Raw genomic sequence first — 27,023 nt, 5'->3', positions numbered from 1 at the left:
TTCAACAGCAAAAAAAAAAAAGACATCTCTTTCACCAAGTCAGTTTTATTGAGGACAGTTGGGTCAGAGACACATTTAACCAAACATGACTTATTAGATACAGGAAGAGGCATCCCAGGATGAAAAACATATTTAATGGAAAAACTAAATGTGTATATTTTAGTAAAGAAGCTTGTGAGTTGCTACACAAAGCAACAACATGACATCTCATTGGGTGTCCATCTCTGTGACTTCCTGATTCACAGAAACAAGACACACCCCATCCATACAGTGAGGTTTTTAAAGCTAGACATTTCAAATGAGATTGCTTCATACATTCTACCCCCTGAGCAACAAGCAGTAAGTCACACGTAGGTATCCACTCCCATTTTAAACACACAGAACAGTATTTTCTTACATCCTATATTATTACTAGTACCATACAGGGAAAAAGTAAGAACCAAAGCAAGTGAATCAACCCTTACATGTATTTTGTAACATAAAACACATTTCCTTGAAGTAGTCATACGTCCCCCTCATCACAGAACAAGGTTACTTTCAGGGTTGGGCTCAGTTCCATTTCAATTCAGTCAATCCTGGAAGTAAACAGACGTTCCAATTACAAATGTATTTTAGTTTTACTTTCTAAATTGAAACAGACTTGGTAACTTTTATACTCTTGCATGGCAAAAGTACTGAGCTGAACTGAGCAGCCAACTTATAATATTCTTCTCTTTTCCTCATTTCCAAACACAGTTTTTTTTTTTTTTTTTTTAAAGAAGCACCTAGTAAATTGGTAAATCTATAAGGATTGGATAGGTATAAACATGGTGACTACTTCACCTAGCCTAATCAGAGGTGTTATTTAGCATATTGCGTTGCTACTCCTGTCTATCCAACAGTTTCAGATAAACTACATTTGCCTAGAACCTAGGAGGGTAGTTAGACTAAATATTCGTTTGTTTGGCATTAAGTCTATGACGCTATATCATTGGCTAGAACTGAATGGGCTGAGGTGTATTACCGGTACCCGAGCAGTAGAAAGAGACCACACTGAGGTCCCAGCTACAGAGAGACCTCTTTAATAAGGTCAGAGCACACTGAGGTCCCAGCTACAGAGAGACCTCTTTAATAAGGTCAGACCACACTGAGGTCCCAGCTACAGAGAGCCATCTTTAATAAGGTCAGACCACACTGAGGTCCCAGCTACAGAGAGACCTCTTTAATAAGGTCAGACCACACTGAGGTCCCAGCTACAGAGAGACCTCTTTAATAAGGTCAGACCACACTGAGGTCCCAGCTACAGAGAGCCATCTTTAATAAGGTCAGACCACACTGAGGTCCCAGCTACAGAGAGACATCTTTAATAAGGTCAGACCACACTGTGGTCTCAGAGTAAGGCACAAAGCTTCACCCAACAGGATATAAGCGACTACGTGCTGTTCATCAATATAGGTGTGACAGTATTTGAGTGCGTCCATTCCCTATATAGTACCCTACTTTTGACTGGCTCCTATGACTGAGTAGTATGCCCTTACTTTTAACTGGGGAAAAAAGAAGGGCCCTATACAGGGAATGGGTTGGTATTTAACACACAAGCCTGTCATCACAGAATGAACCAACACCAATACCCAAAACATAGGGGTGAGAATGATCAGCCAGGTATTCAAACCCACATACCCAGGCCATTAGGGCCTTTAGAGACTGTGTTAGCCCACTGAGTTAAAGCCAAGGCATTACCCTAGGGAGCTAACGCGAGTCTTCAGATCTCAGGCAAGGTTATTCACCATGCAGGCATAGTAACCCCAGTGGTTCACAACCAGTGGTACTAGAACCCTTGGGGGTAACTGGCCAATCCACAGAGACTACTTGAGAAGACTCATGAGACCATAGGCTTACTGGTCAAAGACTCCTGAGACCATAGGCTTACTGGTCAAAGACTCCTGAGACCATAGGCTTACTGGTCAAAGACTCCTGAGACCATAGGCTTACTGGTCAAAGACTCCTGAGACCATAGGCTTACTGGTCAAAGACTCCTGAGACCATAGGCTTACTGGTCAAAGACTCCTGAGACCATAGGCTTACTGGTCAAAGACTCCTGAGACCATAGGCTTACTGGTCAAAGACTCGTGAGACAATAGGCTTACTGGTCAAAGACTCGTGAGACAATAGGCTTACTGGCCGAAGACTCCTGAGGGGGTATAGGGCAGAGCATGGAGTACATTACTTGGTGGTGTACAGTACCAGTTGTGAACCACTGGTTTATCCTAGCCAAATAACCTGTGTTACACTTGCGTCACCATATACAACGTGTTAAACACTTGTCATATGGGTTAAAAACCCTGAGATTCCAAACCACAGTGGCATTCATAGGGTTGAAAAATTCAGGTAACTTAAAAAAAAGAGAAAATGATTTCCAGAAGATCCTGGTTGGAATGTTGGATTTCTTGCTTATTCCTGCTTGATTCCGTGAATCTTCTAACCTTGATTTATGGAATATGTGGGAACTTTGAGAAAGTTAATGGAATTTTGCAGTCCTAGTCATTCACAGGTAAGGCTGTCGCATAACAAAAATAAATCTTGACTACCCTCTGTGCAACATACGTGGCTGTCTGAGTTCATATCCAAATATCAACATTTCCACGTACAACTATAAAATACGGCTTCAATCTTCACGTGGATTATTCACGGATTGTTCATTCATTGAAGACTTCTACTAGTAAGAAAATCCTACTGTATTGCTATAGTTTAAACACATTATAGTTCAGGACATCATAAACTTTGGTAATCTAACTCTGTTATAATATCAGCCTAGTCATGTTGAAGCTCTAAAAGGTGAGCGCAGGCTAGCGCTCAGTCAGGTTTTACCAGGCCGACGTGCCACCATCAGTAGCACCCTCAACACTATAGACTAGGATAGACGGCTATTGTGCTACAAAGCTGGTTTAAGCATGGGCAGAGCGAGCCATTGAGGAGTTTCACCATTTTGAAGTAGTCAAGTGGCTGGTACTTGCTATCGGTCAGGAAAGGACTACAGAATTCCATCCAGGTCAGTAGGACTGATCAGCCAATGAATTATACTATACTAACATTACATAACTGCAGGTGTCAGTAAATCACCAACCTTGGCTTAATACCCGTTCAGGCAACACCATCCAGGGGGCAGTAATTTACCAACCTTTGCTTTACCGTTGAAAAAATTGACTACTTTAAAATTGAGAAATCCCTCAATGGCGCTGCCCATGCTGTCACAGAAGCCCTCTCTATGCCGAACACATTCCTCAACCTAACCAATCACTCACAGATCTAGGATCAGATTACCCTAACCCCAATCCCCACCCTTAATCATTAGAGGGACAACATCTGATCCTGGACCTGCAGTAAAAAGGTGCAAAGTATATCTATTCCTTACCAAACCTTCTACGCCAACTTTCCTTCTGCCTCCTGACTAGTCCCAAGATGTCCTGGTTTTTCCAGAAATCCTGGCTGAAGGATTCCAGATTCTCTGCTTACTACACCCTGATTCTGAGAATCTTCCAACCAGGATTTCTGGAAAACCAGGGTATTTTTGGGAAAGTTACCTGAATTTAGCAACCCTACTCCTGACCCTCTTAACACTCCTTCCACTTCCTGTCCTTAACCAGTAGGTGTCACTGTTCAGTCACAGTATTATTATTCAAACATTGGTAGACAAAACAAGGGGGTGTATTCAAGTGAAGTAAAATATAATTCATCATTATTGTGTGGATAAACGTTCATTCCAGTAAGACTTCTTCCTCCATAAAACAACCAAAGGATCAAAAACAGAACAGATCAAATGTAACAACAAAACACGTGCCGTCCTGTAGCGAGACACTGTGGTCACGTCTCAAATGGCACCCTATTCCCGACATAGTGCACTACTTTTGACCAGTGCACTACTTTTGACCAGAGACCTATAGACCCTGGTCACACCCTGTTCCCTAGATAGTGCACTACTTTTGACCAGATATAAGTCCGCTACAGGTTAGTCCCAACAGGAAGTGTCAGAGCCATAAGCCCCGCTCCTAGAAGCCTCTCTCAGTCCTCGATAAGAGACCCAGGGCAAAGCATCCTGGGTAAAGTGCAGAGGAAGGAGTACCGTTGATCCGTGACGTCATCAAAGCTCCTCAACGGCGCTCTAGAACAGTTGATATCAACACTGAGGTTCCATGACGTTCCATTGCATTAGAGGGTGAGGTTCTGTCTCAATGACGTTCTAGAACTCTAGACTCACTTCCGTGATGTCCAGTGATCTGGTCCATTCCTTTCCAGAGTGAGAGCTGTACGCTAGCACATTAAACCCCATTGGAAGCTGAAAGCTGGGATACAAGCCTGGTGACCTAGGGAGACTGTGCTGGGCAGGGACATATTCATTAGTGCACGCTGTAGCTAACTGGAGAAAAACATTTTGCAACAGAACAGGTTTCGCACAAAAAAACAACAGCAGTTTATTGGACAAGTTCAGTTAGTCCTTCCCCGTTTCAGCCAGTTTACCGCCATTCGGTGTCTAGTGAATACGACCCTGATAGATATGGAGGGAGGGGTTGATGAGGTGTGGGGCTAGGGTGGAGGGGGGGGGAGTTCACAGAATAATTTTTGGTCCTGGTCCGAAGTCTAACATCTTCACCATTCTGTAACACACAACAGAAACAGATTACTTTAACAGCACACTACAACTAACAGAATGTTTCAGACTCCATCCCAGGCTATTTTCAGCCATTTTGTTAGGACTCCATCCCAGGCTATTTTCAGCCATTTTGTTAGGACTCCATCCCAGGCTATTTTCAGACTGTCATTCCCCAATAGGCTTTGTTGTAGGTTAAGGATCATCATCGTTCATTAATATTATGTAGACTACCGAATCAGCTTTATATTTGTTCATTAGGTTGTAGGCTACGACATTACGACTAATGGGATATTTTTGTTTATGTATTGGTCTTCAGTGTCCATTTCATTCGCTGATGGGCTGTCAGGTTCCAGTTTAATGTAATACAAACTAAACAGATCAGAATGTAGATCCCTGACAGAGTAAATGTCTGTTACAAACTAAACAGATCAGAATCTAGATCCCTGACAGAGTAAATGTCTGTTACAAACTAAACAGATCAGAATCTAGATCCCTGACAGAGTAAATGTCTGTTACAAACTAAACAGATCAGAATCTAGATCCCTGACAGAGTAAATGTCTGTTACAAACTAAACAGATCAGAATCTAGATCCATAACAGAGTAAATGTCTGTTTACATTACTTGATTCAATTGTAGGTAGGCTATGAAATGGCTTGTCAAGTCATTGGTTGAGTAACAAATGTCACCCTATTCTCTAGTGCACTACTATTAACCAGGGCCTATAGGGATTAGGGTGCCATTGGAGATGCAGTCATTATTGAGCTAGTCGTAGAGCTAGCTATAGTTGACCCCCTCACCCTTTCTCGTAGAGTCCGTTGGTGGTGGACGGTGTGTCAGAAGAAGAGCCTCTCTGGATGGGTGGCGCCACCTGTCCCCCAGAGAGGGTACTGCAACCAGGAGACTGTTCATAGACAAACTCCCTACAGGACGCTAGTTTAGACTCCAGGTTCTGAAACCACAGGCATGGATGGATGCAGGCGCAGGCCGCACACACACAGTTATGTTATGTGTTTGTGATATTGTGATCAGAGGGGAAGACAGAACAGTGCTGTGATCAGAGAGGAAGACAGAACAGTGTTGTGATCAGAGAGGAAGACAGAACAGTGTTGTGGTCAGAGAGGAAGATGGAGAGAACAGAACAGTCAGCAGACTTCCTGTTACAGCTGTACGACTTACAGGAAACAGATGTTAAATCACACAGAGACAGAATCCCTGCACTACCTGTATGAGGGAGGTATTAGTGCAGGGGTTCTCAACCTTTTTCCCCAAGTCCCCCTTTTTTAATGTCACTTGAATTTAATATCGGCTAATCAATAAACACCAGCTTGATTTTGGTTTAATTTGAACATTGTTGTTTTGAAGCTCATTTCAAGTCATTCTACATAGTTTAACAAAATTTAGGGAGGCTATTTAATGATAATAATAGATTTAGAAAATAAAGTCTAGACCCGATTGCCCCAAATGTTATTCCGCTACCAATTATGTTTTATTAGAATTATTTATATTAAACCTCAATTTAATTATGCATACTCTTTTACAGAAAGTGATTCGATCAATTGATAGCGACAGTCACATTGTATCAGATGACTTTCCCAACTAAAGTCCAATTTCTTTGACTCCTCCACTTTAGAAGGTCGTAGCTCAGCTTCTGAATGTCATAGCAACAAACCAATATATACCCATGTACATCAGGGCCACGTCTTCCTCTGCCATTTTACTGCTTGCTGCTAGCCTAAAGCGTTTCACTGCTTGCTGCTAGCCTAAAGCGTTTCACTGCTTGCTGCTAGCCTAAAGCGTTTCACTGCTTGCTGCTAGCCTAAAGCGTTTCACTGCTTGCTGCTAGCCTAAAGCGTTTCACTGCTTGCTGCTAGCCTAAAGCGTTTCACTGCTTGCTGCTAGCCTAAAGCGTTTCACTGCTTGCTGCTAGCCTAAAGCGTTTCACTGCTTGCTGCTAGCCTAAAGCGTTTTACTGCTTGTTGCTAGTGTAACCGATGTGAAATGGCTAGCTAGTTAGCGGAGTGTGCGCTAATAGCGCTTCAAATCGGTGACGTCACTCGCTCTGAGACTTTGAAGTAGTTGTTCCCCTTGCTCTGCAAGGGCCGCGGCTTTTGTGGAGCGATGGGTAACGATGCTTCGAGGGTGACTGTTGTCTGTGTGCAGAGGGTCCCTGGTTCGGGCGAGGAGAGGGACGGAAGCTATACTGTTACACTAGCCTAAATCGTTTTACTGCTTGTTGCTAGCATAAATCATTTTACTGCTTGTTGCTAGCCTAAAGCGTTGCGGATTTATGCATAATTTTAGATTTGTATAAACAAATCGCAAAAATAAAATTATAATAATAATTACCACTCAAATAAAGGAATGTCCCGCGCCCCCACCAAACGTTGACGACCCAGATGGAGGTTGGGAACCCCTGGTGTAGTTGTGTAGTGTGTAGGTGGGTAGTGTGTGTATGAGAATTAGAAGACAATCATCGCAGACCTTCAATGAACATCATCTTACCCCGACTTTCCTCAGCAGTTCTCCTACGATGTTGAGAGCTGAGATACGTGTCGACGTGGTGAGAGGAGCACCTGATAGGCCATCGCCTGAACACACACACACAATAATAAAAGAGTTTTACATCTCCTGGTGTGATCCGGGAATTTAGTGAGTAGACACATTTTATACATGAACACATACACGGGGGCACTCACCTCTGCTGTAAGAGGGTGGGGGGGTGGTGAAGGGGCTTGCTGAGGGGTGGGGGGGTCTGGAGGGCGTGGAGAGGAGGGATGGAGGGAGAGCAGGAGGAGGAGCGGTATGGAGGGATGAGGGCGGTCGTGTGGATGAATGGGAGGTATGGAGGGATGTTTTGTCCTCCGTCTTGTCTGAGTTCTTGGTGACAGTGAAGGACAGTAGTCTTTCCTGCTTCTGTTGGACAGCCAACTCCTGTCTTAGATCTAAGACACACAGAGAGACAGTAAGAAAGCCTGTCCCTTTAAGAGTGACTGATGATGTCATAGCTAGCACAGCTCTGAGGGATCATTCCATCCCTGGTTCAGCCCCCTGCGCCTGTGGAGAGGAATCTCCGGCTTGGAACATTATTATTTCTAGCTGTTAACCAGGCCAACAGGACCGCCAGTTAACCAGGCCAACAGTTACCCAGGCCAACAGTTACCCAGGCCAACAGTTACCCAGACCAACAGTTACCCAGACCAACAGTTACCCAGACCAACAGTTACCCAGACCAGGACCATTAATTCATAACACAGAGACACATGAACACTGTCCCAACACTGTCCCAGCCTTACACCTACAGTTTTATATAGAGCCATAGCTGAATGGAACTCTTTACCAATCCATATTTCTCAGGCAAAAAGTAAAGACCATGTGACTGGATAGGAAATAGAATGCATCAACTGACTGTTAAATGTGTTTCCTGTCAGGTATTTTAATTGTCTGTATTGTCTACGTGTTAAATGTCCGTAAAGTCTTAATTTGTAATTGTTTGTAATGTCTTATTAATTGGTGTTGGACCCCAGGAGAATGAGCTAACATGACGGCGTTAGCTAATGGGGATCCTAATCCTAGACACACCTCTGGCTTCATCCGTCAGTCTCTGAACTGACTCCAGTAGACTCCTTCTCATCCAGCTGACTTTAATACAGCAGTATTAGACATAACAGAAAGGGTAGGTCTGAGATAGAGGTAGGCTAGGTGTTTCATGTCTTCATACCTCTGGCTTCATCCTTCAGTCTCTGAACTGACTCCAGTAGGTTCTCCTTCTCATCCAGCTCACTCTCCAGGAAGGCATTCCTCTCTATCACATGGTTCATCCTCTGTTCAAAGTCCTCCAGAGACATGATGGTAGCCCTAATGGAGGGGTGAGAGGAGGAGGAAAGGGGGACAGGGGGACAGGGGGTAAAGATGATGTGGTGAGGAGTTAGGTGGTGTTAGTGTACATCATTAAGAACCATTCTCTATTCTACATGTAAGAATCCTGCCAGTGAGATGGTCCAGGGAGAACAGAGAGAAAAGAGAGGTGCTTATGATATAGGGATCTCTCCAGATCATCGTTAGCCTGCTCCAGTTACACCCCTCCCCCCACCTCTTGGCTCTCTCCAGGTCATCATTAGCCTGCTCCAGTTACACCCCTCCCCCCCACCTCTTGGCTCTCTCCAGGTCATCATTAGCCTGTCCAGTTACACACCCCCCCCCCCCCCCCCCACCTCTTGGCTCTCTCCAGGTCATCATTAGCCTGTCCAGTTACACCCCCTCCCTCTTGGATCTCTCCAGGTCATCATTAGCCTGCTCCAGTTACACTCCCCCCTCTCACCTCTTGGATCTCTCCAGGTCATCATTAGCCTGCTCCAGTTACACTCCCCCCCTCTCTCTCTCTTACCTCTTGGATCTCTCCAGGTCATCGTTAGCCTGCTCCAGTTACACCCTCCCCCCTCTCTCTCTCTTACCTCTTGGATCTCTCCAGGTCATCGTTAGCCTGCTCCAGCTCTCTGATGTATTTATGGAGCTGGTCTCTGATGGCCGTGGTCTCAGCCAGGTCTTCTTCCAGAGTAGAGATCTGATGGTACACCTCCGAGTGCTGCCTTTCATACTTCTCCTGGAGGGGATAGGGGGCAGAAGTGGTCAACAGTAGTACCCCAACAGTGTTTCTCAACTCCTCCAGTACCCCAACAGTGTTTCTCAACTCCTCCAGTACCCCAACAGTGTTTCTCAACTCCTCCAGTACCCCAACAGTGTTTCTCAACTCCTCCGGTACCCCAACAGTGTTTCTCAACTCCTCCGGTACCCCAACAGTGTTTCTCAACTCCTCCGGTACCCCAACAGTGTTTCTCAACTCCTCCGGTACCCCAACAGTGTTTCTCAACTCCTCCGGTACCCCAACAGTGTTTCTCAACTCCTCCGGTACAACAGAGTTTCTCAACTCCTCCAGTACCCCAACAGAGTTTCTCAACTCCTCCAGTACCCCAACAGAGTTTCTCAACTCCTCCAGTACCCCAACAGAGTTTCTCAACTCCTCCAGTACCCCAACAGAGTTTCTCAACTCCTCCAGTACCCCAACACTGTTTCTCAACTCCTCCAGTACCCCAACAGAGTTTCTCAACTCCTCCAGTACCCCAACAGAGTTTCTCAACTCCTCCAGTACCCCAACGCTGTTTCTCAACTCCTCCAGTACCCCAACAGAGTTTCTCAACTCCTCCAGTACCCCAACACTGTTTCTCAACTCCTCCAGTACCCCAACACTGTTTCTCAACTCCTCCAGTACCCCAACACTGTTTCTCAACTCCTCCAGTACCCCAACACTGTTTCTCAACTCCTCCAGTACCCCAACAGAGTTTCTCAAGTCCTCCAGTACCCCAACAGCACATTTTTGATGTAGCCCTGGACAAACTCACCTGATTCAACATATCATCAAGCCCTCAATGAGTTGAATCAGGTGAGTTTGTCCGAGGCTAATCTAGTACGGGCCCTGTTCTATAGCAGTCCGCTATATGGGGAGTACGGGCCCCGTTCTATAGCAGTACGCTATATGGGGAGTACGGGCCCCGTTCTATAGCAGTCCGCTATATGGGGAGTACGGGCCCCGTTCTATAGCAGTCCGCTATATGGGGAGTACGGGCCCCGTTCTATAGCAGTCCGCTATATGGGGAGTACGGGCCCCGTTCTATAGCAGTCCGCTATATGGGGAGTACGGGCCCCGTTCTATAGCAGTCCGCTATATGGGGAGTACGGGCCCCGTTCTATAGCAGTCCGCTATATGGGGAGTACGGGCCCCGTTCTATAGCAGTCCGCTATATGGGGAGTACGGGCCCCGTTCTATAGCAGTCCGCTATATGGGGAGTACGGGCCCCGTTCTATAGCAGTCCGCTATATGGGGAGTACGGGCCCCGTTCTATAGCAGTCCGCTATATGGGGAGTACGGGCCCCGTTCTATAGCAGTCCGCTATATGGGGAGTACGGGCCCCGTTCTATAGCAGTCCGCTATATGGGGAGTACGGGCCCCGTTCTATAGCAGTCCGCTATATGGGGAGTACGGGCCCCGTTCTATAGCAGTCCGCTATATGGGGAGTACGGGCCCCGTTCTATAGCAGTCCGCTATATGGGGAGTACGGGCCCCGTTCTATAGCAGTCCGCTATATGGGGAGTACGGGCCCCGTTCTATAGCAGTCCGCTATATGGGGAAAAGGGGATGCATATATAGTATCTTAAGACGACTCTTGTGGTGTAGACCAACAACAACGGGGTGACGGTGGTGTAGACCAACAACAACGGGGTGACGGTGGTGTAGACCAACAACAACGGGGTGACGGTGGTGTAGACCAACAACAACGGGGTGACGGTGGTGTAGACCAACAACAACGGGGTGACGGTGGTGTAGACCAACAACAACGGGGTGATGGTGGTGTAGAACAACAACAGGGTAATGGTGGTGTAGAACAACAACAGGGTGATGGTGGTGTAGAACAACAACAGGGTGATGGTGGTGTAGAACAACAACAGGGTGATGGTGGTGTAGACCAACAACAACAGGGTGACGGTGGTGTAGACCAACAACAGGGTGATGGTGGTGTAGACCAACAGGGTGATGGTGGTGTAGAACAACAACAATGGGGTTGACGGTGGTGGTGAGAACAACAACAGGGTGATGGTGGTGTAGACCAACAACAAGGGGGTGACTGGTGGTGTAGACCAACAACAACAGGGTGATGGTGGTGTAGACCAACAACAACAGGGTGATGGTGGTGTAGACACAACAACAGGGTGATGGTGGTGTAGAACAACAACAGGGTGATGGTGGTGTAGACCACAACAACAGGGTGACGGTGGTGTAGACCAACAACAACAGGGTGACGGTGGTGTAGACCAACAACAACAGGGTGATGGTGGTGTAGAACAACAACAGGGTGATGGTGGTGTAGAACAACAACAGGGTGATGGTGGTGTAGAACAACAACAGGGTGATGGTGGTGTAGACCAACAACAGGGTGATGGTGGTGTAGACCAACAACAGGGTGATGGTGGTGTAGAACAACAACAGGGTGATGGTGGTGTAGAACAACAACAGGGTGATGGTGGTGTAGAACAACAACAGGGTGATGGTGGTGTAGAACAACAACAGGGTGATGGTGGTGTAGACCAACAACAGGGTGATGGTGGTGTAGAACAACAACAGGGTGATGGTGGTGTAGAACAACAACAGGGTGATGGTGGTGTAGAACAACAACAGGGTGATGGTGGTGTAGACCAACAACAGGGTGATGGTGGTGTAGAACAACAACAGGGTGATGGTGGTGTAGAACAACAACAGGGTGATGGTGGTGTAGACCAACAACAGGGTGATGGTGGTGTAGAACAACAACAGGGTGATGGTGGTGTAGAACAACAACAGGGTGATGGTGGTGTAGACCAACAACAGGGTGATGGTGGTGTAGACCAACAACAGGGTGATGGTGGTGTAGACCAACAACAGGGTGATGGTGGTGTAGACCAACAACAGGGTGATGGTGGTGTAGAACAACAACAGGGTGATGGTGGTGTAGACCAACAACAGGGTGATGGTGGTGTAGAACAACAACGGGGTGATGGTGGTGTAGAACAACAACAGGGTGATGGTGGTGTAGAACAACAACAGGGTGATGGTGGTGTAGAACAACAACGGGGTGATGGTGGTGTAGAACAACAACAGGGTGATGGTGGTGTAGAACAACAACAGGGTGATGGTGGTGTAGACCAACAACAGGGTGATGGTGGTGTAGACCAACAACAGGGTGATGGTGGTGTAGAACAACAACAGGGTGATGGTGGTGTAGACCAACAACAGGGTGATGGTGGTGTAGACCAACAGGGTGATGGTGGTGTAGAACAACAACAGGGTGATGGTGGTGTAGAACAACAACAGGGTGATGGTGGTGTAGACCAACAACGGGGTGATGGTGGTGTAGAACAACAACAGGGTGATGGTGGTGTAGAACAACAACAGGGTGATGGTGGTGTAGAACAACAACAGGGTGATGGTGGTGTATAAATCCAGCAGACTGTTAGTGAGGCCATATTCATCAAGACAACAGAATTTATCTTCAGTTACACAGGGTATATGAAATGTACAGTCAAGTGTTCCAGGAAAAGATATATAACAGCCAGCAGATCAGCCTGACCTGACAGTTTGTTAGGGAAATGACCGATGACAAGACTAGCGGACTTAAATTTCTGCACCATCTCAATTATCTCTGCATGCAAATACTCACGTTAGCCAGTAGCCATGTCAGTCTAATGGGCCTGCAGTCTAATCTTTGCTTCCTCAATTTCTCTCAAAGCTCATTGGAGGAGGGGATCCAAGGTCCCTCCCTCTAATGATCTTTGAGAGGAAACAAGAATTTTGACAGCTAGTACCTTTTCACACACAGCTTAAGTTTGGTAATAGACAGGATGCTATAGCTTTTGTAACTTCATGTGTGACTCAACCGCTGGCAGCGTGTCACAGGAAGTACATCCATCAGGAAGTGAGAGTCAGACATCGTCAGCGGTTCCAAAGTGTCGTCACCTCAAGCACAGCCAGGCATGCACTAACGCCCCGCACCTCTGATTCAGAGGGTGACATGAGGAAGACACACTTCAGTTGAACAACTGAGTGGTTGTCTCCTTCCCCTAACCACATTCCCATCCACAGTTATGCAAGTAGTCATACTGAAGACAAAAAAAAAAATCCTGACAGCTGTGATGGAAAGAAGTTTTGGTAATAAAAAAGAAATAAAAATACAGACAGGTTTCCATCCAATAATTGGTGACAGAATCTACCTACTGACAGTCACTTAATTAGGCTATGTCAGGAATATACACTGCTCAAAAAAATAAAGGGAACACTTAAACAACACAATGTAACTCCAAGTCAATAACACTTCTGTGAAATCAATCTGTCCACTTAGGAAGCAACACTGATTGACAATACATTTCACATGCTGTTGTGCAAATGGAATAGACAACAGGTGGAAATTATAGGCAATTAGCAAGACACCCCCAATAAAGGAGTGGTTCTGCAGGTGGGGACCACAGACCACTTCTCAGTTCCTATGCTTCCTGGTTGATGTTTTGGTCACTTTTGAATGCTGGCGGTGCTTTCACTCTAGTGGTAGCATGAGACGGAGTCTACAACCCACACAAGTGGCTCAGGTAGTGCAGCTCATCCAGGATGGCACATCAATGCGAGCTGTGGCAAGAATGTTTGCTGTGTCTGTCAGCGAAGTGTCCAGAGCATGGAGGCGCTACCAGGAGACAGGCCAGTACATCAGGAGACGTGGAGGAGGCCGTAGGAGGGCAACAACCCAGCAGCAGGACCGCTACCTCCGCCTTTGTGCAAGGAGGAGCAGGAGAAGCACTGCCAGAGCCATGCAAAATGACCTCCAGCAGGCCACAAATGTGCATGTGTCTGCTCAAACGGTCAGAAACAGACTCCATGAGGGTGGTATGAGGGCCCGACGTCCACAGGTGGGGGTTGAGCTGACAGCCCAACACCGTGCAGGACGTTTGGCATTTGCCAGAGAACACCAAGATTGGCAAATTCGCCACTGGCGCCCTGTGCTCTTCACAGATGAAAGCAGGTTCACACTGAGCACGTGACAGACATGACAGAGTCTGGAGACGCCGTGGAGAACGTTCTGCTGCCTGCAACATCCTCCAGCATGACCGGTTTGGCGGTGGGTCAGTCATGGTGTGGGGTGGCATTTCTTTGGGGGGCCGCACAGCCCTCCATGTGCTCGCCAGAGGTAGCCTGACTGCCATTAGGTACCGAGATGAGATCCTCAGACCCCTTGTGAGACCATATGCTGGTGCGGTTGGCCCTGGGTTCCTCCTAATGCAAGACAATGCTAGACCTCATGTGGCTGGAGTGTGTCAGCAGTTCCTGCAAGAGGAAGGCATTGATGCTATGGACTGGCCCGCCCGTTCCCCAGACCTGAATCCAATTGAGCACATCTGGGACATCATGTCTCGCTTCATCCACCAACGCCACGTTGCACCACAGACTGTCCAGGAGTTGGCGGATGCTTTAGTCCAGGTCTGGGAGGAGATCCCTCAGGAGACCATCCGCCACCTCATCAGGAGCGTGCCCAGGCATTGTAGGGAGGTCATACAGGCACGTGGAGGCCACACACACTACTGAGCCTCATTTTGACTTGTTTTATGGACATTACATCAAAGTTGGATCAGCCTGTAGTGTGGTTTTCCACTTAAATTTTGAGTGTGACTCCAAATCCAAACCTCCATGGGTTGATAAATTGGATTTCCATTGATTATTTTTGTGTGATTTTGTTGTCAGCACATTCAACTATGTAAAGGAAAAAGTATTTAATAAGATTATTTCTTTCATTCAGATCTAGGATGTGTTGTTTAAGTGTTCCCTTTATTTTTTGGAGCAGTATATTTATTTTTATTGTAAGTTAGTTGGCTGCTAGACTGTCTAATTACTGACCCCCCCCCCCCCCCCTCCCCCTCCCCCATTGATTTTGTTAGTCACTCACTCAGATATATTATAAACTGCAAACATCTCTCCACCCTACGGCAAAATGTGTACAATAGCAATAAATTAGCGGTAAACTGCTAATTGTTCTCTGCCTCATGGCAAAATGAGTAAAATGACATGAAATGAGTTCTAAAACTGCTGAATCTCTTCTCTGCCTCAGGAGGTCTGGAGTGATCACCTCTTGTGATGAATATAGTCCCTCATCACACACACAAACACACCTGTCCCATGGAGAGTTCTTTAGACCAGCAGCCTCCCTATCATCCTCAGAGATAGCAGGCTCATAAACACTGGCCCAAACTGTCAACTGGCTGATAGGAAAATACCTATTCAAATACAACTGGGACTGCAGGCGTTGCATCAGACAGACTCGGGCCACGTTCAGTAGCAAAATGCTGACGAACATTGAAAACGGTCCCTCCTGCCCGAACTGTGCTCTTTGGAATGTCTTGCCGTAAAAGCCAAACTCAATATCCACGTTGACTCTCCCTCATGTCACTCTGCTGTTGAGCTTGATTGACTGTCTTGACCTGAAGCAACTTGTTGATGTCCCGCCCCCCGCCCCCCCACACACACACACACACCCCCCGTGGGCACATACTTGACCTGGTCATCACTGACCCCATCAACAACATGCCGGTCTATGACCTCGGTGTGCCTGACCACAAGGTTGTCTCACTGGACTTGACATTCCTTCCCCCTCTAACCAAGTCCAAGCATCACATACGTTGTCAGAACTAGAAAAGAATGTTGACCCAGCCAGCCTGTCAGTGGATGAAATTGTGGAGTTCTACAACCAATCCCTGACCAGTGTGCTTGACCTCCACGCCCCCATAAAAATACAGGACATCACATTCGCTCACTCAGCTCCCTGTTAAACTCCATGTCCCGAACCGGCTCATAGCCCATAACAAAGAGGGGAAACAACATGAAGATAATAAAGTAAACTATATACAATTAACAATGGTGTGTGTAGCCAGTTCAGTAGTGTAAGTGAGTGGTTGCATGCATAGATGGTGATAATGATGGGTGTTGAGAGGTGCCAAAAACAAACAAACCACAAAATGCCACAACCAAAACATAACAGTGTGTCTGCGTGGAGAGTCTCCTCAATGAATGGGAGAAAGGTGTATTTATCCCCGGGACACACCCGGGCCCAGATGTGTCCCATTTCACTGACGACCCTCCCGGCTTCGCCCACCGACATCCTATTAAGGAAAACAAGAGCAAAGAGAGAGAATTCAGCAGACAGAGTGGGAGGGTCATCACATCCAGAACTGAAAAATACTAAATCCATTGGCTGCATCCTGCAGCGTCTCAGAAACTTGGGCCTCACCATCCTTTTAAGACCACTGTCAACAGCTCCCTTCTGAAGCCCGCCCTGGATCCAGAAGTGCTGGATAATTACAGGCCAACATCCAACTTCTCCTTTCTAAGGTGTTGGAAAAAAAGTGGTTGATGTACAGCTTCAAGGCCATCTCAATCAGAACCACCCATTTGAGAAGTTCCAGTCACGTTTCCGGCCGGCCCACAGCGCTGAAAAACGGCCCTACTCAGGGTCACCAATGACCTGCTGATGGCAGCTGATGCAGGCTGTCTCCAGATCCTCCTGGACTTGCACGCAGCTCTTGACACTGTCGACCACCCCACCCTCCGGGACACCATTGGACTGTCTGGACCAGCGCTGAGCTGGTTCCACTCCTACCTCTCAGACAGGACTCAGTACATGTCGCTAGGTGGGTCCAAGAACAGATCCATGTGGGACACCGCAGGTGACATGGTGGGTCTGGGACCTGGACCATGGGACCATCCAGTACATGCTCCCCCCTTGGGTTGTGTGGAATCTCCTTCCACTGCTATGCTGTTGACACCCAGCTGTAGGTGTCAACTGCCCCCAAGTCCCTCTGATGCATGTGCCCGTCTGAACACCTGCCTTGAGGAGGAGAGATGAGGGCATGGATGAAGCAAAACGTCCTTCAACTGAACAGCAGCAAAACCAATGCCCTACTAGTTGGCAGCCCCCACCAGGTCCAGCATGCACCTATAACACACCTCACCATTGCAGGACAGAACATCCTTCTGTCCCCCCTCAGGTTCCAGTCTGGGTGTAAAGCTCCATTACTTCCTGACCTTTGACAGCCGCATCAAACAAAAGTGTAGAACGTCATTCTATCACCTCAAGAACATTGACCAAACTCAGTCCCACCCCCTCACTCAGTCTGATGCAGAGAAGCTGGTCCATGCCTTTATCTCAAGGCTGGACTACTGCAACACATCCTTCACCTGGATCCCTGGCAGGAGTCTCCAGGATCCCTGGCAGGAGTCTCCAGGACTACTACAACAGTCTTCACCTGGATCTCCTCCAGAAGCTCCAGTACATCCAGAACAGCTCTGTCAGGATCCTGATGAGAGTGAGGAAACACCATCACATCACCTCCATCCTGGCATCTCTGTACTGGCTCCCCATCTCAACACCATCACACCCATCCTGGCATCTCTGTACTGGCTCCCCATCTCAACACCACCACATCACCTCCATCCTGGCATCGCTGTACTGGCTCCCCATCTCAACACCACCACATCACCTCCATCCTGGCATCTCTGTACTGGCTCCCCATCTCAACACCACCACATCACCTCCATCCTGGCATCGCTGTACTGGCTCCCCATCTCAACACCACCACATCACCTCCATCCTGGCATCTCTGTACTGGCTCCCCATCTCAACACCACCACATCACCTCCATCCTGGCATCTCTGTACTGGCTCCCCATCTCAACACCATCACACCCATCCTGGCATCTCTGTACTGGCTCCCCATCTCAACACCACCACATCACCTCCATCCTGGCATCGCTGTACTGGCTCCCCATCTCAACACCATCACATCACCTCCATCCTGGCATCTCTGTACTGGCTCCCCATCTCAACACCACCACATCACCTCCATCCTGGCATCGCTGTACTGGCTCCCAGTCTCAACACCATCACATCACCTCCATCCTGGCATCGCTGTACTGGCTCCCCATCTCAACACCATCACATCACCTCCGTCCTGGCATCGCTGTACTGGCTCCCAGTCTCATTCCAGATTGAATTCAAAACCCTCCTGCTGACTCATCACTATGCTAAGGATACTGGGACTAAACACCTCCCTCTGCAACCGGATCCTGGACTTCCTGACGGGCCGCCCCCAGGTGGTGAGGGTAGGTAGCAACATCTGCCACGCTGATCCTCAACACTGGAGCTCCCCAGGGGTGAATGCTCAGTCCCCTCCTGTACTCCCTGCCAGGCATGACTCCAACACCATCATTAGGTTTGCAGACGACCCAACAGTAGTAGGCCTGATCACCGACAACGACGAGACAGCATATAGGGAGGATGTCAGAGACCTGGCCGGGTGGTGCCAGAATAACAACCTATCCCTCAACATAACCAAGACTAAGGAGACTATTGTGGACTACAGGAAAAGGAGGACAGAGCACGCCCCCATTCTCATCGACGAGGCTGTAGTGGAGCAGGTTGAGAGCTTGCCAGGTCTAGGGCAAAAAGGCTTCAACAGTTTTTACCCCCAAGCCATAAGACTCCTGAACAGGTAATGAAATGGCTACCCGGACTATTTGCATTGTGTGCCCCCCCACCCCTCTTTTTACGCTGCTGCTACTCTCTGTTTATCTTATATGCATAGTCACTTTAACTATACATTCATGTACATACTACCTCAATTGGGCCGACCAACCAGTGTTCCCACACATTGGCTAACCGGGCTATCTGCATTGTGTCCCACCCACCACCCGCCAACCCCTCTTTTATGCTACTGCCACTCTCTGTTCATCATATATGCATAGTCACTTTAACCATATCTACATGTACATACTACCTCAATCAGCCTGACTATCCGGTGTCAGTATGTAGCCTCGCTACTTTTATACCTTGCTACTGTACATAGCCTGTCTTTTTACTGTTGTTTTATTTCTTTACCTACCTAAAGTTCACCTAATACCTTTTTTGCACTATTGGTTAGAGCCTGTAAGTAAGCATTTCACTGTAAGGTCTACACCTGTTGTATTCAGCGCACGTGACAAATAAACTTTGATTTGATTCATAACAATGCCCCTCCTTATCTCAAGGAACTGCTCTCCCTCCATAACTCCACCCTCAGGTCAAGAGATAACCTGCTCTTCCACACCCCCGGGACCAAGCTCCGTCCCTCGGGGATCGGGCTGTCAGGTCAAGAGATAACCTGCTCTTCCACACCCCCGGGACCAAGCTCCGTCCCTCGGGGATCGGGCTGTCAGGTCAAGAGATAACCTGCTCTTCCACACCCCCGGGACCAAGCTCCGTCCCTCGGGGATCGGGCTGTCAGGTCAACTTTTTTTGTTGTTGATTTTATGCACCCGCAGATTATTCTGTATAATGAGAAGAGCTTTACAAATGTAATAAATAATAATAATAATAATAATAATAATATTATAACGAAGGGCTTGATAAGTTGAATCAGGTGTGTAATAATTGAAATAAATGGAAGGGCTGGGGGTCCCTGAGTAGAGGTTGGAAAAACGCTGCTCTAAACTAGAGTCAAGTCAACAGTTCATACCTTGTAGTTCTCCAGTTCCATGTGTAGCCTGTTGTTCTGTGTGACGAGTTCTCGGTTCTGTGTCTCACACTGCTTGAGTTCAGTCTCCAGTTCCACCTCATAGTCACGACTCATCTGCTGGAACTCCTGCAGCTCCTCCTGCACCTCCTCAGCCCTGGGAGAGGTTAGGGGTCAAGATGGTGGTCGTGGAGTAACAGAGGACACTACGGTTTAAGCAGATACCTGTGGGTACCTCTGCTGGGGCCTGGCAGACTGCTACTTTCTCTCTCTGTGTGTGTGTGTGTGTGTGTGTGTGTGTGTGTGTGTGTGTGTGTGTGTGTGTGTGTGTACCTCTGTTGGCGCTTGGCTGCCTGTTCCTTCCAGTAGTCCACCTCCTCCTCCAGAGAGACAAACTTAAGGGGCTCTGGTTCTCCCATCTCTGCCCACACCACTGGTAACTCTTCTCTCCCCGATCTCTTCTTCTCTCCCTCTCTTACAGTTCTCTCACTGAGTCAGTAAATGGAAGTAAGGCGAGAGTCAGTAAATGGAAGGAAGGAAGGAAGTAAGGCGAGAGTCAGTAAATGGAAGGAAGGAAGTAAGGCGAGAGTCTGTAAATGGAAGGAAGGAAGGAAGTAAGGCGAGAGTCTGTAAATGGAAGGAAGGAAGGAAGTAAGGCGAGAGTCTGTAAATGGAAGGAAGGAAGGAAGTAAGGCGAGAGTCAGTAAATGGAAGGAAGGAAGGAAGTAAGGCGAGAGTCAGTAAATGGAAGGAAGGAAGGCAGGCGAGAGTCAGTAAATGGCAGGCAGGCAGGCAGGCAGGCAGGCAGGCAGGCAGGCAGGCAGGTGAGAGTCAGTAAATGGCAGGCGAGAGTCAGTAAATGGAAGGCAGGCAGGCGAGAGTCAGTAAATGGAAGGCAGGCAGGCGAGAGTCAGTAAATGGAAGGCAGGCAGGCGAGAGTCAGTAAATGGAAGGCAGGCAGGCAGGCGAGAGTCAGTAAATAGGTGCGAGTCAGTAGGCTAAACTTAGATGATCAACAGTGTTGATACTTTTTCTTCCGAAAGAGTTCTCTATTCAGCCTTTCCAAGTCAACAATGTGCTTCAGGCAAGACAGGACAGCAGAAAAGGGTTACAGGAGTTTAGTGCAAACTACAACGACATAAGTCAGTCATCACCTAGCTAGCTAAGGAGTGCGCTGTCAGTGTCAACTGATGACAATAGGATGGCTGTCAAACTATAGGAACGCAAAGAAAAGCACAACGGCCAGGCTTAATGAACATCAATTTTGTTTATAAAGCCCTTTTTACATCAGCTGATGTCAAAGTGCTGTACAGAAACCCAGCCTGAAACCCCAAACAGCAAGTAATGCAGGTGTAGAAGCACGGTGGCTAGGAAAAACTCCCTAGAAAGGCCAAAACCTAGGAAGAAACATAGTGAGGAACCAGGCTCTGAGGGGTGGCCAGTGCTCTTCTGGCTGTGCCAGGTGGAGATTTTAACAGTACATGAATGTATCATGTTTATTCAAACAAAGCAAATGGACGAATTTGGAATATGACTTGTTTATTTTGTAGCTATTGCCATTCTACTCATAACCAAAGTCTTAAAAGCAGTGTTTGTAAGATTTAAACAATATCTGAACTTGTACATTCAAGTATTTGCTAACTGATGTTACAAGCAAACAAGGCAGCAAGCAAAAGAAACTGCACTTTGGTCAGAATACAAAAGGGGAAGTGTATTCTCGCCTTCACACCAGTAACAAGCAGTGTCAACTGGACAACGTTAGATTGTTATGCTTGCAATATGTAGTCTCTGGTCAAACTAAGTAGCTATGCTCTGGCATTTATTTTCTGCCAATTTTACAATAACGCAACCAGAGTCAGAATTGACCAAATGCAGTTACAAATGTATATGTGCAGACAGCATAATTTGCCTATACATCGAACTAACGGACGAGTCTGTCATAAATTTACGTTACCATCGCGATTTAAATCCCAGTATATTGACAGTTGATACTAACCTACCTAGGATTGCTTGTGGTGGCTAGCAGCCGGTGCTCCAACGGTGCCGAAAGATGACGGTACCTTTATAACGGAGCTACAAAACGGAACAAAAGTATCCAGAAAATGTTGTTACATAGATCATCCCTTGGCCGAAAGTAGTAACAAAGTTGCCAACTAGAACAATGCGAAGGCTGCATATCTCTTTTGTCCAAAGAAGACTCATCGCTAATCCTCCAACCACCGCGATAGTTTAACCTCTCACCATTGGTCGGTTATACTGTCAATCAAGTGTGTAGGGCGATGAATGGCCAATCGCGTTCATGATTTGCTTAGGAAGTCGGTTAAATCAAATGCGCTTTTAAGCAAAGAGGAAGAGGCGAAGCGAGAGGTTTTACTCCGCACAAAATCTGCTCAATAAAATGTTTGTATGGAGGTCAATGGGTGTCGAATTTGGTAAACAAAAGATGTAATAGCTAATTTGCTACGTGAGGTTAATATGATCTAATAAAGTGTTATAATGGTTAGGTTGTTACAAATGCACTGATATGAGTGAACGCACGTGGCAACTTCGAAAAAACCCACTTTATATCTAGTGCAATTTTTTTTAGGTGAGGGAGCCCAAAAATATGTAAATGACGTCATCATTTCCTCAATCAAAGTTTGTACCGACAGATGTAGCCTATTATTACAGGGCTCTCCAACCCTGGTGCTCTACCGTGCTGTAAGGATTCACTGCTACCCCAGTTGTAATTAACCTGGTGCTCTTGAGTGGTGCAGCGGTCTAAGACACTGCATCTCAGTGCTACAGGGGTCATTACAGACCTTGGTTCGATTCCAGGGTTTATCACAACAGGCCATGATTGGGAGTCCCATAGGGCGGCGCGCAATTGGCCCAGCGTTGTCCTGCTTAGGGTTTGGCCGGGGTGAATGAATTTGTTCTTAACTGACTCGCCTAGTTAAATAAAGGTTAAATAAATAAAATAACCTGATTAATCTTATAAACCATCAAATTATTAGAATCAGGTGCGCTAGATTAGGGTGGAATGAAAACCTACAGGAAGGTAGTTCTCCAGAAGCAGGGACGGTGAGCCCTGTTATAGAATACGCATAAAATGCATCCTCCATTAGCAACGTCTGACTAGGCCCACACATATTGTCTCAAGAACATGTTTTATTACCCTCAAACACCAAGTTAAACATACCTAATAAAACAAATAGGCCGCCATGACTGTCAATCGTGAATCGTAATTCTTATGGTTTTACCGGTGAAACGGCATCTTCATGCCAATCGTTTGATTGATCTTAATCAGTTTCATGGGAATATGGATTTCTACCTTCTTGAATTACTGTTTCGTGAGCGAATTACAGCAGATGGTGTTAAGTATTAGCCTTTCTTGTATTTTAGTTTCAATCAAAGCATATATATCCTGCCAAGTGGCTCTTTTGAGTTTGGGCACATTATATATTTTTCCACTATTCAGCTTCAGTTAACCATCCTAAAATCTCAATAGAAATGTGGTGTTTTTGGTGTAACAATAATGTTATTGCCCTACTATGCTATTATATTTGGTTCTGTTAAGTAAAATAGGCTACTAATGAATCATTGTGATTTTGCAAGACATTGATTCCCGCTTTGATCTAACTTTACTAAACGAGCACCTTTGTGAGAAGTGATAATCTTTTTATTTGTATTAATAAGTGATGAGCAGGACTATTAGCCGTAAGGCAACAGATCTTGAGGGCTATTTTTAAAGGATTGGAGCGCCCTTCGTGGATCTAAAAGGTCAGCGCGAAATCAATTTTTATTTGATTAGCTTGAACCCATGGTTACAATATACCCTATTACAGAATAAAAGAAAACACAGAGGTTAACTATGATCTAATTTATTTGCATAGACGTAATCATCAAATCAATTGACTAAGTAGTGAACATAAATCATTACTACTGTCAGGTCGTGTCAATTCGAATCTGGTATCAGAACAAAATAGTCAGCACATAGTAACTTCTGATTTCTTTGTACTTTAATTAATGCAAACACATTTATGGTAAATATGTGGTTCGTATATACGGGCTCCCTGTAACACCACGCAGGGCAGACAGAGAACTGAGATAGTTCCTGCTCACTGCTGGCCTGTCAGAGGGAGGATGAGCGTGGTTTAAACTTACTCATCCTGTCGTTGGCGTGCAGGTTTGTCCCAACCTCGAGACGCCTCCTGTTGCCGGGCGTAGTTATTATCTTCGGCAGTCGATTTCTCTTGTGACTGCACAATGCACAGTTCTCTAAAACCCCGACACCCCTCCGCATATACATTTCACCCATATCCTGCCCTTATCTTTTAACAAGCTCTTCCATATCCCTGATTTACAGCATCTGCATTCTTTCCATATGACTCAACATCCCATGAGCCCCTTCCTCTCACACAGCAGTATGCTCTTATCATATAGAGTATAAACTTTACATTATAGCATAGCTTCTTTGTTTTATTATATAGGTTATGCAAACAAATAGTTGGTCAAACCCTAACACTACGTATGAATTGCAGGAAATTCGTTTTAAAACAGCCATAAAATCCATATTTTGGTGTGGTGCATTCACACATCTCAATAAACTAGAACCTAAATGCATTATTACCCTCCAACTTGGCCCAATTCACATTTCCCACCCTGACATACCAAGGTAGAACTGTAGGCTACATGTGTGCAATGCAAAGGCCCATTTCGCTACACTCGCAATAACATCTGCTAACCATGTGTATTTGACCAATAATATTAGATTTTGGAGGATTGAGAACTTTGGCCAATCAGAACGTAAAAAATATATCTAAATTCACCGTGTCTGCCTTGATGTTCATAAAACTCTATCGACCCCTCTTGCACAGTGGAACCCAAAACGATATGTTACCACTTGGTTGGAGTTACACCGTTCTTCCGAGGACACCCAACCCAGAGGGTCCACAGCAAAGCCCAAGGAGCCTGACCCTCTCTGGAAGTTGCTGTAGTCCTGCTTTGGATATTTAGCCTATATTGGCTATTGGTTGAGATGCATAGCCGTTCCTCATCTTTCTCGCCACCACCAGAGAGAAGACCTGTAGGCTGCTGTAGCTTACATATTTATTTGGTTGGCATTCAATCGTTGTTCATGGAACTTTTGTGATAATTAAATATAATATATTTCAAATCTGAATAAATTTTCGGTGTATTATCAAATTGAAAAAGGTAAGGAAGTGCACCTACCTGCCTCCTCCAGCACTACACACCTGTTATATCTGAGTTGTGCCTGTTGTCATAGAGAACTCATGGGAATAAACCGTTTTAGCATAAAGGCATCCAGTTTCACCATTTTAAAGTAGGGTGGGGATTTCTATGAGTTGGGAGCAATTATCCAATGAAGAAGAAAAATGTACTACTTTAAAATGGAGATAAGAGCTAAAAATGGCAGATACAAGAATGAGTCCTGTATCTATCTCAATGGCCTGTTATTCACAGTGTATCTGCCCTCTCTTTGGCTAGAAGCGTCCCACATGATCTCACCTCCTCCAGCCTGCCTTCCATCTTGGGGGACATGTATTTCCATTGTTAGAGCGGTCACTCAATATCTTGTTAATTTAATAGACAATTGTTGTTTCAGGACAACTGGGAATTCAGAAAAAACTGAGGTCAAATCCTTATTTCAATGACCTTCAGGTCAGAGGGTTTCCGACTTGAGTTGGATGACTGTTAAAAACAAATTTTCCCTGTCAGAGAAAGTCAGTAAAGTAAAGTCGGAGGTTGGCGATTTCCAAGTTCCCAGTTGTCTTGAACGCAGCATGATGGTATGTCGGGACTGATGGTCTGTTGACGTAGCGGTTTAGGATAATTAACTTTGCAGGTTAAAATAATCTGGTTTCCCATTGATGACGTAGCTATGCAGTTCTGAGACAACCATCCGTGGGGGGGGGACACAGACTGACGCCTTGATCACACCGACAGCGTCAATGCGAAAATTGTACGCAGCATCATCTAGAAATCTGGGCAACAAAAGTTCAACATTCACCTACTGCTATTTCTGTCAAGCCATCTACACATAGTTTGACGCATATGTTTGATAAATCCAATGTATGCACCACACAGAACGCACTGCAGTAAGGCAAACGCAGCGTTCCATTGGAAATGAATGTACTTCTGGTGTACCAAAATGCAATGACACTGTCGCTGTGATCGAGGCGTGAACCTCCCCACAATTCCCAACCAACGCAGCTCCAGTAGGCCTACCTGTCCTCTATTCATTTGAATGTGTTGACAGTTGGAGAAACTGCTTGAGCTACGCTGAGAATTTGAAAAGTATGAAAGACAACGGTCCAATATTCTAGAACATTGCAGTGCATGGGCATACAACTTTTGGATTATGATAGACGCACTCCTTGATCACAGCGTTATTGCATTTTGGTACACCAGAAGTACATTCATTTCCAATGGAACGCTGTGTTTTCCTTGCAGCATTACGTTGCAGAGGCAGTTGCAGTGCATTCTGTGTGGTGCACACATTGGATTTATCTAACATATACATCACACTGTATGCAAAGGCAGCTTGACAGAAATGGTAGCAGAAGTTGAATGTTAAACTTTTGTTGCACAAATATTTAAGGGCTCCCGAGTGGAGCAGCGGTCTAAGGCACTGCATCTCAGTGCTAGAGGCGTCACTACAGACCCTGGTTTGATTCCAGGCTGTATCACAACCGGCCGTGATTGGGAGTCCCATAGGGCGGCGCACAATTGGCCCAGGGTTGTCCGGGTTAGGGTTTGGCCAGGGTAGGCTGTCATTGTAAATAAGAATTTGTTCTTAACTGACTTGCCTAGTTAAATAAAGGTTAAATAAAATATCCAGATGATGCTGGGTACCATTGAGCTGCAGGCCTACACCATCGAGCCACAACAGTAGAAACGTAAACAGGCCATCAGCCCCGACCCTTTTAATGTCCTGGTCCCGACATACCGCGACACGTATTTATATTAAGGCACGTATGAATATACCTACCGCGACACGTATTTATATACCTACCGCGACACGTATGTATATACCTACCGCGACACGTATGTATATCCCTACCGCGACACGTATTTATATTAAGGCACGTATGAATATAGCTACCGCGACACGTATGTATATACCTACCGCGACACGCATTTATATACCTACCGCGACACGTATTTATATACCTACCCGACACGTATTTATATCCCTACCGCGACACGTATTTATATCCCTACCGCGACACGTATTTATATACCTACCGCGACACGCATTTATATACCGCGACACGCATTT

General features: G+C 46.2%; 1 protein-coding gene across 2 annotated transcripts; it reads right to left on the bottom strand.

The window, feature by feature from the left end:
- Positions 1–29: 29 nt before the first annotated feature.
- On the bottom strand, positions 30–21,982 carry LOC106606316 (nuclear distribution protein nudE homolog 1). 2 transcript variants are annotated; one of them, XM_045719627.2, is made up of 9 exons: positions 21,735–21,982; positions 20,072–20,227; positions 19,742–19,895; positions 9,080–9,228; positions 8,347–8,483; positions 7,325–7,570; positions 7,131–7,216; positions 5,426–5,577; positions 30–4,631 (listed from the first exon to the last, which is right to left on the bottom strand). In XM_045719627.2, the coding sequence occupies exons 2-9, from the start codon at positions 20,155–20,157 to the stop codon at positions 4,583–4,585; spliced, it is 1,059 nt and encodes a 352-aa protein (XP_045575583.1). In that variant the 5' UTR covers positions 20,158–20,227; positions 21,735–21,982; the 3' UTR covers positions 30–4,582. The 2 variants fall into 2 exon arrangements, with proteins under 2 accessions (XP_045575583.1, XP_045575582.1); XM_045719626.2 differs by having other exon boundaries at positions 21,739–21,972.
- Between the last annotated feature and the right edge of the window lie 5,041 nt (positions 21,983–27,023).

This window comes from Salmo salar, chromosome 06 (assembly GCF_965601325.2).
Source record: "Salmo salar chromosome 06, fSalSal1, whole genome shotgun sequence".
Classification (NCBI taxonomy): domain Eukaryota; kingdom Metazoa; phylum Chordata; class Actinopteri; order Salmoniformes; family Salmonidae; genus Salmo; species Salmo salar.
This window is presented reverse-complemented; position numbering and strand designations above follow the sequence as displayed.

Bases quoted from the DNA above. Each gene is read 5' to 3' on its own strand.
- LOC106606316 (XM_045719627.2), bottom strand. From the start codon at position 20,157: ATGGGAGAACCAGAGCCCCTTAAGTTTGTCTCTCTGGAGGAGGAGGTG. The intron at 7,571-8,346 runs GTATGAAGACAT...TGTGTGTCTTAG, and splicing joins ACTGAAGGATGAAGCCAGAG to ATCTAAGACAGGAGTTGGCT. The intron at 4,632-5,425 runs GTGAGGGGGTCA...TGTGTGTTACAG, and splicing joins AACGGACTCTACGAGAAAGG to AATGGTGAAGATGTTAGACT.